General features: G+C 37.3%; 1 protein-coding gene across 2 annotated transcripts in view; it reads left to right on the top strand.

The window, feature by feature from the left end:
* Positions 1–12,500, top strand: part of LOC123520839 — a 43,927-nt gene that overhangs the window by 26,142 nt on the left and 5,285 nt on the right. For both annotated transcript variants that reach the window (XM_045283474.1, XM_045283475.1), the window contains exon 3: positions 6,022–6,106. In XM_045283474.1, the coding sequence (XP_045139409.1) occupies positions 6,022–6,106 (85 nt within the window). The remainder of the gene's footprint in view (positions 1–6,021; positions 6,107–12,500) is intronic.

Genomic DNA, 12,500 nt, shown 5'->3' with positions numbered 1-12,500 from the left:
CCTTAAAATGTTACATAGTTCCACTTAAAACAAAACAAAACAATGAATTGGTGAAAAAGACAGGCATTTTTTAAATACGAATGTGTGGTAACAAACACTGCAAAACAACAGCATCATAAATGGATTGCGCAGTATGGTGAAGAGCAGAAGTCACTTTTGTATATAAGAGAGTTTTGGCTAAAGAAAAAAAAAAATAACAGGTATAGGAGAGAAGTCTATGAAGTTAACAGACTAGAAAATCGAAAGCGTTATCCAATACTTGAAGATTCGTGTCTTGCAACCTCCCTCCTCCCTCCTGTTAAAGTGCTAACTCTTCTTCGTCGTCCTTTAGAGTTTTCCCTCAGTATTAAGTCCCCTGATCTGCTGACAGTCCCCTTGCAAAGTCTGGCAACTGATGGATTTTAAATAGATCAGGGAGGACTTAAGAATGAGGGAAGACTGGGAGACGAAAGACACAGTGGAAGGAAGGGAGTGTAGGTGGTGCCTCGACTTTTGATCCAGAAAAAAGGAGTTTCCGAATTCCCGTAGTAGTACGACTGAGGAAAGACTGGGAGACAACGCCAGACACATCGAAGGGAGGGGTGTGTGGACTTTTGATCCTTATTAAAGTAGTTTCTAATTGTCTGTGTCTTAACGTGGTAGTCTTCGAGGCTTAACATCTACTCATATCACTCTCATTCTTTTCTGTTCAACTTATCCTCATAGGCACCATTATTAAATGCCTGATATAATAATGGTAATCTGAGTAATAAATTGCTAGATCTATTAACAGTACAGTAGATAATAATAGATTATAGATCTACACACATGCACACACACACACACACACGCACGCAAATACACACACACACACACACACACACACACACACACACACACACACACACACACACACACACACACACACACACACACACACACACACACACATCCTGTATCTTCGTGACTATTGGCAAAGGGAGGGTGTCTTAATTACAGATTTGTATTCAAAGCTCTTATCTCTAATTACTGTTTTCAAAAATGTTTCCAAATGATGTTAATTAGAGAGAGAGAGAGAGAGAGAGAGAGAGAGAGAGAGAGAGAGAGAGAGAGAGAGAGAGAGAGAGAGAGAGAGAGAGAGAGAGACAGAGACAGAGAGAGAAGGAAGGGTAGGGCAGACAAATAGACAGACAGATAAACAAACCAACATAAATAAGAAAACAGATAAACACACCGAGAGACAGGCAGATGGACAAAGAAACAAACAAATAAATAGATAAACATAGATACCAACTATATATGCATTTAACAGCTGGTAGTCACACGGATGAACACAAACTCTCACGCACACGCACACGCACACGCACACACACACACACACACACACACACACACACACACACACACACACACACACACACACACACACACACACGTAACAGAAAAGACAAGGACTTTCACAGGAACCTTTCAACCTTTCACGGAGGAGGCTGAACAAAGACAAAGAGGAAGGAACGAAGGTAACGACTGCTGGGTAAAACGGATGAGCCAGAAGAGGAGCGGATGGGGGAACGGAAAAATGGTCAAGCACTAGAGAGGAAAGGGAGAGAGGAGGGGTATAAAAAGAACTTTCAAAGGAGAGGCATGAAGCGAAAATATGTAGTGAGTGAATGACAGCTTTATGGAGGGTAAGAAAGGGGAGCCAGGGAGGTAGAAATGAAGAGGGGAAAGGTGCATGCATGGTGACAGTAAAGAGTGGAAAGGAAGGGTCATGGAAAAGATAGTTTGTGAAGCAAGCAAGGAAAGAGTGAAGAAAGGAAGGAATGCAAAAAGGCAAAGTTACTCGTGCTAAAAAATATCGTTAAGGAAAGAAATGAGATAAGGAAAAATAATTTATAAGATAAAGAATAATTTGATTAATGGGAAAGTATATAGTTTTGTGAAGAAAGGAATGAAGGACAAAAATAATGAATGAATGAAGGAGAGAAGGCAGGCAAAGGTAACTTGTAGGAAAAATGTCTTCGAAAGGAAGGAAAATGTGATTTAAGAAAAAAAGATTCTGAGGGTAGGAAGGAAAATGGTGACTACAAAGTGGGAAAAACGAAGAGGATGATCATAAATAGAAATCGAGAAATATATTCAGACTGTATATTTCTTTTCACATATGAATTATTTTTGCAAAAGAAAATTAAAATAGAAATAAATAAATAAATAAATAAATGAATAAAACAGATAAATGAAAAATACAAATGAATAAAAAGGAGGAAAATGGTGTTTCTGCAGGTTATTTACATAAAATAGCCCAAACACAATATTTTCCCAAGGTATACTTGTTAAACAGTTGAACAGTTAAACAGCGGTATCTCAGTACTCTGTTTCACGGCTACTAATTATTCGATTAGAAGTTAAAAGATAAAATGGAGTGAAGTCTGGAATAATGGAATTCATCCGTATATTGCATCAACGACATAGAAAAATAGTTATTCTCTTCACATGATTGATACTTGAATTATTCGTAACTGGAATTATTTTACATGACTATGAAGACTATGGTACCTCGGGCAGTCTGACTCATCAGTGGAAAAACAAAATTTGAAAGCCTTGACACCTCTGGCACCAGGGGCGTGTATGATGCAAGTCTCTAGTTTCACGTCAGCGCCTTAGAGCCTCGCCTATCAGACCACACACAATGAATAGTGCATTCATTGATAAATTTAACTTAAACTTCTTGTGAGCGTTCCAACACCTTGCATGTTCAAGAATTTGGAAAACCTCAAAGTGTTTTACCAATTCATGATTCAGTTGACTCGTATCTTTTTTTCATGCTTTGGATCGAGTCTACAAGATAGCGAGACTTTTTTTTTCAAAAAGTTAATGAACTAATATCTTCTGTGAAACAAATGTTTTTCAAAGTTCAAAGCCGTGTAGCAACATGAAGAGAAACATGAAACTTGGTACCTCTTCCGCTTGAAGCAGTAATTACCAGATGGGTATCATAGATTGAAGCTGCATCGTTTTATGTTCCTTGTATTGATGTTGTGAAGTCTTTCTTAGTTAAGTTAGACCCAGCAGAAGTAGAAGCAGTAGAAAAAACACAAAAACTTTGGAAGATCTCCAACTATAAGCAGATCTTGCTTTCATTACTGGGAGCTTAGCTTTCATTCCGCTCATCTGACAAAGCTAAAGAAGGCGGACCTGTCTCTGATGGAAACTCTTGATAACATATTATTGTATTATGATTCTGATGTCCTGAAGTATCAATATATCAAGGAAATCCACCCACCGAAAATATTAAATAAATGTTTTAAAAATTTTGTTCGCATTCATTTTCCAGTGAAATTAAACAACGACAAAAGTTTCATATATAAATGTTTTATCACACACTTTGATGAAAAGAGTATATTCAACAAAAACCTAAACTATTTTGAATGACATTTTTTTCCGATGTCTAGACATGAAAAGTTTGTGAAAGAAAAAAAGGAGTTAAAAAGGAAAGAAAGAGAGGAAGGAGGAAGGGGAAGATCTAAGCAAAACCATGGAGATGATTAAAAAAAAAAAGGGAAGCGAGGAGACAGCGATGAAGAAGAGGAAGTGATAGTGACTAGAAATGTAGAGGTGAAGTTATGGTAAAGATAGTGACAAGGATCATTAGAAAGAAACGAATAAAATACTTAGCAGAAGTGAAATGAAAGAAGATAGTGAAAGAATTAAACAAATAAATGGCGAAATGAAATGCTATTTAGTGAAATGATTAGAGATAGAATAGCAGATATAAAATAAAGGGGAAAGAATAAAAGAAAAGCAGACACGGAAAAATAGGATAGACGAAAGGAAGAATAAAGTATGGGAAAGATGATTGCCTGAGAAAGGATAAATGGTAAAAAAAATCTTAATATTAGATAAAGTGATGATAGATAAATGAAAATATGATTCTACAAAAAGAGACATGATGAGGAAGACGAGGAGGAGTAAAAAAAGTGAGAAAAACAAATAGAAAAAAGACGTCCGATAGATGAATATCAAGATGGTAAACACACACACACACACACACACACACACACACACACACACACACACACACACACACACACACACACACACACACACACACACACACACACACACACACACACACAAAGAAATTTATGAAAGGGTTACATTATAGAATAAGAAAAAATATTAAAGGGATATAAGGAGAGGAGGAAAGAAACTGAAGAATAATCGAAAGAAATGGAGAAAAGACGTCAGAGAAGTGGGCTACAACAGAAAAATAATACAGCGAAATAAGAAAGAAGTGTCACAATACAAATGAAATGAAAATACAGCTTAGTGAAGTGAAACAGGAAAAAGAGGGATAAGCTAGCGAAAGAGCCAATGAGGGAAAGAAATATAAAATAGATCGAACAGAAATAAAGATAAAAACAAAACAAAAATATTAACAAAATGCTGCAAAAAAGGCAAAATAGATATTGCTTAAGAGAGAGAAGCAGGAAGAAGAGAAACAAACTATGAAAGGGCAGATAATGATGAGGATACATGAAGAAAAGGTGACAGAGAAAAAAATATAAACTAGAATACAAAAAAAGGGGTTAAAAATGCTACAAAAAGGAAAAATGTATAATCTAGCGAAGAGAAGCAGGATGAAGGGAGAGAATAATAGCAAATAATGAGAGAGAGAGAGAGAGAGAGAGAGAGAGAGAGAGAGAGAGAGAGAGAGAGAGAGAGAGAGAGAGAGAGAGAGAGAGAGAGAGAGAGAGAGAGAGAGAGAGAGAGAGAGAGAGAGAGAAATAGATAGTAAAAAAATGAAAAAAAGTAACATTAAAAACGAATGAGATAAAAAGAGAAGGAAAATATATAGCAAAGGGAAACAGGAAGAGAGGCAAGATAAGGAATAAATAATAAGGAAGAGGAAAAAAGGAGACACGATATCACGCAGTAACGAGTGATGGTAAGAGACTCCTTAGTTCAACATGAGGGAAAGATCAGCAAATAACTCCCCGAACCACAGGGACTATAAGCAGGTTTACCTCCGTCAGGCACTCTATCCTTAGTATGCTATGATTCATGATAATTTATAATTCATTTACCAAGAAACCAATATGCATTGAAACAAGAGACTGAAAATTAAGTTGAACTATGAATGTTTTCAAAATCTTATTCTAGATCTATTTGCCTTATCTAAAGTTCATGTCATTATTGATATCTTACAAAGAGATCTGTTATCAATAAACTTACTACTCCTGCTACTACTACTACTACTACTACTACTACTACTACGACTACTACTACTACTACTTGTATAGTTATACCATAGCATGTCAACTTGGCTTCCAGTCATTTCTTAACAGATAACTATTAGATTCAAAATACCAAAATCAGTGTTTGAAAAAAAAAAAAAGAAATAAAGCTGTTTACTAAAGAACAAAGGAATAACAGAAGGCTAAAATTACTCGCCAACCTGACTCGCTTATGTACAATAATTAATGAACTTTGAAATGATATACTTTTGCAAAGATCCGAAACCTCTTGACTATATTCATTATCTTTCTTATATCTTAACTTTTTCTTCATTATGCTTATTTTGAGGACGTTAAGAATAGGCCACTGATGAAATGTTCTCATCTGATAGTGCTAGTAAATGAAAAGGCTATAAGTGATGCATCATAGATTTATCATTTATTTTTCTTGTTTATTAGGTCTTTCTGTGTGTGTGTGTGTGTGTGTGTGTGTGTGTGTGTGTGTGTGTGTGTGTGTGTGTGTGTGTGTGTGTGTGTGTGTGTGCGCGTGTGTTTACCCTCCCTGTAATGGTTTTAATGTATTAAAAGTAATGGTCATATTTTACGAATGGTAAGTGAGGAGCAGCATACTAAGCAACCCATATTTTTGTTTTGTTTTCTTCTTCTTTTATCCTCCTCTCAATGTTCACACCCCAAACCAGATGCCTGAACGCTTAAAAATAATGGTGAAAAGATGAATATGATAAGTGAGATAAGAGATGAGAACCAGGTCATGCATAAAGACTTCTTTCTCTTTATTTTTCAGAGGAGGTCAATTTCTGGACCATGGCCATAGTAGCAGTAGGGACAGGCTTCATCCTCACGGTGGCTGTCTCCATCTACTTGATCTGGTGAGTCCCACGGAAATCGACCAAGGAAACTAAAGACTTTCTAGTTTTCTTGGTATCGACTGTCTTTCAACTTATTTATTTTTCTAACATACAACAGTTTCTCAGACACTATCCTTCCATGTCAGATAACCCATTTGCCTATTTCTTTATAGACCGTCACTTCATTGGGTAATTTTTCTATCTTTTGTTGCCCTTGGTCAGTGCCCTGTCACGAAAAAAAAAAAATGGTTACTGGTGAGTTTTCGAGGGTCTTTTTATGATTATAATGAGAGTTTAACCCATTCAATACTGAGACGCATTTTTACCACGAGTTTTGGGTGTGATTAGACAGTTGACATTAGGAAGAGTGTATGGAGGTCACAAGATTAATGACCACAGTCTTCACTATTTCAATCCCCATATAAGTTTCTGAAACTGCATAAAATCATCATATAGTAAGCAGAATGAATATGGAAATGCGTCCTGGTATTGAAAGGGTTAATCAGGGTTATACACTGGCAGTGGTGGTAAAAAAAGATGATGAAATTCCTATTTGTGGCCTAAGAAAACAGCCACGAAAACAGCACAAATAAAGGCGTACGGGCTTATATCTCTTTTTCTCCTCCTCCTCCTCCTCCTTCTCCTCCTCCTCCTCCTCTTCCTCCTTCTCGCTTTCAGTACTGCTACTTGATCTCTTTGTGTCTGTGTCTCCAATTCAAATAAAATCTTTCAATCAATCATTCAATCAATCAATCAATAATTTTTCCTTTTCTCTTTATATACTCTGTAGTGCTTTTTTCCTCTTAACTTTATTCCTATTGTATTATTTCCTTTTTTCAAATTTTTCGTATTCCACTTTCCCTATTGCACTCTAAATTTCTCTTGTTTCTTCTCTTGTAGTTCTTTCCTTCCGCATTTTCTCCCTTTTTATTTTGTTTTCTCTGCATCCTTCTGTTTTTAATTCGTCATTTCTTTGCTCCTTCATTCTTTCTTTTCTCTTCGTTTTTTTGTATTACCTTTTCCTGTCCTTCTTCCTTATTCTCTCACACTCTCCCTTCATTTCCTTTCTCGTCTTGCGCTTTCCAAATTCTTTTTTCCTTTAGCCTTCTTCCCTCGTTATCTCTCTCTTCCTTTCTCTCCTTTCTTCTTTTCTGCTTCCTTCTTACAACTTTCCTAACTTGATTCCTCTCTTTCTTTTCTTTCGTACTTCCCTTTCTTCGCTTCTTTCGAATCTTCATTCCTTCAGCTATCGTCTCTCTCTCTCTCTCTCTCTCTCTCTCTCTCTCTCTCTCTCTCTCTCTCTCTCTCTCCACGCCTTTTCATTTCCTCCCCACCTTCCTTTTTTATTTTCCAAGGTTCTCTCCATCCATCCTTCCCTCTCCCCGTCGTAATCTTTCTTCCACTATTCTTCTCTCCCTTCCTCTGGTTTCCCTCATCAATCGTTTTCCTCGTCCATTCGTCCCTCGCCATCCCTCTCCCCCCCATTCTCTCTCTCTCTCTCTCTCTCTCTCTCTCTCTCTCTCTCTCTCTCTCTCTCTCTCTCTCTCTCTCTCTCTCTCTCTCTCTCTCTCTCTCTCTCTCTCTCTCTCTCCATTCGTCCGTTCCTCCCACGTTTCCTTGTTGAAATTTGTAAATATTTAATCATTTTGTTGAATGAGTTATAGATGGAAACCTCGCTGTGGGGAAGCTGAATTTATGCATAGGAGGCGAAAATTAAGATGGAAGAGAGAGAGAGAGAGAGAGAGAGAGAGAGAGAGAGAGAGAGAGAGAGAGAGAGAGAGAGAGAGAGAGAGAGAAGAGTATTCCTAGATCTTTAATTAAACATTTATTGTACTTTCGTAAGTTTGTTAATAATGGTTCAGTATTGTATAGGTAAATGTCCCAGTTAAGTACCAGTCTAATTATAAAGGTGATATGAAATGACGGGTTAGAAAGATGAGTAAGATTCTATATGTCTTTTATAGTAGGTACGCTTTTTAGATTAAAAAGATGAATGAATAAATCTTTCAATATGTATACCATATTAGATATGAAGGCCATATAAATTGAAAGGCAGAAAGACATGTAGAATTCTTCGATTTTAAAGCATGTATAGTCCGCAAGCTTTTCTGAAATGCTCTAATGTTGAAGAAAACTATAAAAATGTTCTGAATATGTATCATCCCAATTATGAAAGTGTTACAAATGAAAGTGATCCACTATTCATCTAATTTAATCTTTTTTTTTTTCGTGTGGTTCGTCCGTCGGGAGCTGCAATGTTAATCAGGGTACGGGAATCAATAGTACACAGCCTCCAGTGCGTCACGCGGGCTGGCGGGCTCGCGCTTGGCAGGGCTGCGGGCTGGGTGCTGGTAGCTTTGTTGGTGAGTGAGCGGTATACAGCCAGCACTAACACATCGACCTTCGCATGGCGTTACAGACCAAGACGACCTATTTTATACTGTGTTATACTACGTCATGCTGATTAAGGAGGGCATGTGCCACAGTGTGGTGGTCATATTTTAACGCTGGGATGCTGCTGCATGGTACAGTGATACTCACAAGTCTATTAACTCTCTCTCTCTCTCTCTCTCTCTCTCTCTCTCTCTCTCTCTCTCTGTGTGTGTGTGTGTGTGTGTGTGTGTGTGTGTTTTCGTGATTTTAAGCCCTTTAATCTGGTGGGAATCTAACAAATTGCTGTGAAGCGTGTGGGAAACTTTACATTATTGTTTTATTCATTATTCCTTCTTCGAGTGATAGCAAAGATGATTTATAGTCTTCGTTTTAACTGGCATATATAGTTATAAGTATCGCATAAAACGTGAAAATTTGTATGACATTGTAAATCTTGGTATTAATCTATTTTTGCTTCTATATTTACTTCTTTTTAATATACAAATAAACTTTTAATGAGAAAATCACCATAAATAGTGCATAGATATGATAAGTTCATCTATTATAAAAAAAACATAAGGTTATTTTTGCTTTTTCTTTCCTTATATATTCTTAATGGTCACAGAACAGAGAAACAGTGACCTCGACTGTTGCGTACATTCTGACTTACACAGCGAACCTAGGCAGTTCAGTTACTGCCTTAACACAGGCTGTAGGGAGAGTATCACTTGTGGCTTAACTTTCTCACTTCTTCGTGAATTTTGTTACAAACTGAATCAGGAAGTTTGGCGGAGGCGCATCCTCCTGCTGACATCTCCACCCTCTGAGATTGCTCGCTATAGTTTAACTTTCTCTATGACCGTAATGGCACTCAACGTTCACTAATGGACAAGAGCTAAGCAGTGTACCTTGCTCATCTTCCACTGTGTTTCTTAATTCCCTGCAACCTTGAGTCCTCTGATCTGATATTTCTCAGTTGCTAACTCTTTAACCTTGAAGTCGTGTAAAATTGTTTGCTGAAAATTTTACTTTTAATTTGAAAATAAATCTCTATAGTAATTGGATATTCTGCTTTACTTTTGTCCTTGTACTTTTATTTCCCCAGCAAAATCACATGGAATTGGTCAAATAAAGTAAAAATTGTCATATCATCGATACCTGGTAGTCAAAATTGAGGGGCTGTCAATAGATCAGATGAAAGACCTTTAGATTAAGAGAAACATAAAATACAAAACTAGTGATTTCAAAATGATATTGCATTCTTATTCATGACTGTACGACTTACAACTCAAATCTATTCTTGTTTTGAATGTAAGCGCATTTAACGGCACATCATAACGGCACATCATAACAATGTCAGTCCGGCGTGAAGTGCATATTCATATTGCTGATGCGAAATACTCTTCATGCGAGCGTATTTGAAAAAAAAAAATATTGGAGCATCAATACGCTTCTTGCACCAGAATTCTGAATTCCGCCCCGCTAGGGGAGCAGAGCAGAGAGGACAGACAGGCTAAAAGCTGCCACTATCAATTGGTTCCTTTTGAGGTTTCACTTCATGCCATTCAACAATACCAATACTCAGTACAACGCAATTGCTGTTCTTTTCATTCTCTTTTTTCTGCCTGCATTTCGAATGGGGTTTTGAATCTCTCTCTCTCTCTCTCTCTCTCTCTCTCTCTCTCTCTCTCTCTCTCTCTCTCTCTCTCTCTCTCTCTCTCTCTCTCTCTCTCTCTCTCTATATATATATATATATATATATATATATATATATATATATATATATATATATATATATATATATATATATATATATATATATATATATATATATATATATATATATATATATATTACAGTCAATCTATATAATCAGGGAATATATATATTCTTTGATATTTTCAGGGAATGTGTATAATGTCTGATTCCCTGAAATTTTCAGGGAATATATATATTCCCTGAATTTTGGGCCTTATTATTATACAGATTCCCTGAATCATATTTGGTATGGGAGAACAATGGAATAAATCGCAGGACTCCCGCGAATTATCCCTCCCAACCCCTCCTGCTATACCCCCACGCTTTAAACCTCTGAACTATCGAACCATCTCAGTACTCCATCTAATTATCCCCTTCCATCCCCCGTGCTATATCCCCACTTAACACTACAAGGTCATGCAGAGTTTTAGTCACCAGTCACACGCCATCTTTCCTACTGTCAACATCATGGCAAATCCAACTGAGTGTGATTTAGAAGCACATTTTCGGGAAGAATTATTCAAAAGTGAAGGAAAAAAGTCTGTCTTGCTTCCAAAAGAGCAGTATGATAAGATTATTGCAGATCTGACAGCAATTGACAAGACAGACAAAAAGACGCCTCATGAAAACTACCTTCTGAAGAAGTATGAGGTTCTCAAGGGTGGTGATGTTTTCGAGTTGATCAGAAGACGGAATGCTAATGAAGATCCTATTGATTTTGCTACATTGGAGGATACGTTCGATATTGTTAAGCGTGCTCACATTGCAACTGGCCACGGAGGGTTCGATAAGATGGTGAAGGAATTAACTAAAAAATATGCCAACATTACCTATGATACTAAATATGTATCCATTTACAAACACTGTGCATCGAATGCCAACGTAAACTTAAGCGACCAACAACTAAAGGGACTGTTGTTCGACCTATTCTGACAAAGAACTTTGGTTCTAGATCACAAGATGACCTTGTAGATATGCAGGCAATGAAGCAAGGCAACTATAAGTAGAAAATGGTTTACCAATATCATCTTACAAAGTTCTATGTATTGAGACCTCTCACATCAAAATGTGCTGCAGAAGCTGCTTATCAGCTTTTGGATATTTTTCTTTTTCTTGGCGCACCGGGAATTTTTCAAAGTGACAACTGATCGGAGTTTACTGCTTGTGTTATTGCCGAACTTAAACTGCTTTGGCTTGGTCTCGTAATGGTTCATGGAAAACCTAGACATCCTCAGAGCCAGGGGTCAATTGAACAAGCAAATTGTGATATCAAAGATATGTTGGTAGTCTGATTGAGTGATAATAATACAACAGACTGGACAGTTGGATTGAAATTTGTGCAATATCAAAAAAACTCTAGCTACCATTCTGGCATTAAAAGGTCACCATTTGCTGCATTGTTGGGATCTAGATGAAAAAGTAGGACTCACAACTTCAGCTCTTCCACATGATGTAATTCAGCGTCTCCAAAGTGAGGACGATTTGCTGTCAGTAATTACGGATGAAACAACTTCAGTTGAACAATCTGCTGTCGAACCACCAGCTGTCGAACCACCTACTGCCGAACCACCTGCTGTCGAACTCATAGCTGTATAACCAAAGCTGCTGAACCACCTGCTGTAGAACCACCAGCTACCGAACCACTTACTGATGATCCACCTGCTGTCAAACTCATAACTTTACAACCAACAGCTGTCGAACCACCTGCTGTCGAACCACCAGCTACCGAACCACCTACTGTGGAATAATCTGCTGTCGAACCAACATCACCACTTTCTGTTCATCAAAACAATATTATTTCTCAAAGAAAACGTGCGTGGGAAGCTCAGCTTTCACAAGCTGAACGTATGGTTAAACGAAGTCGTCGTATTATGGAAGGTGGAAACGTCGGTAACAATGTTACGATTCCGATACCAATGGTGGATAGGGGTCGTCCAAGAAATATCATGGGATTAATTATAGATATTATAGAAATGACAATTACACGATTGCAGTGAAAAGTGGCATACTGAGTGGGAAGTATACCAGGAAACAGTTTGATTTATGTACGTATGAACTGTATTCAAAAGACGATGTGACAACCGATAGGATTGTTTCTCTTTGATCTGATGTACGACAAGAGTCGAAGTCAGATGTGCTGGTTCAAAACGATGTCAAAACAAATCGATGTAAATGTTTCAAGCTGAAAGTTAAATGCAACTCACGATGTCATTCAAGTTTGCATTGTGAAAACAAGGCTTCGTTCTAAATATCAGGCCGAATTATTTTGTGACAGACAAGTTTT

The sequence above is a fragment of the Portunus trituberculatus genome, chromosome 47, assembly GCF_017591435.1.
Source record: "Portunus trituberculatus isolate SZX2019 chromosome 47, ASM1759143v1, whole genome shotgun sequence".
In the NCBI taxonomy this organism is placed as follows: Eukaryota; Metazoa; Arthropoda; class Malacostraca; order Decapoda; family Portunidae; genus Portunus; species Portunus trituberculatus.
Note: the sequence above shows the minus strand (reverse complement) of the source record. Positions and strands in the feature narration are given on the sequence as shown.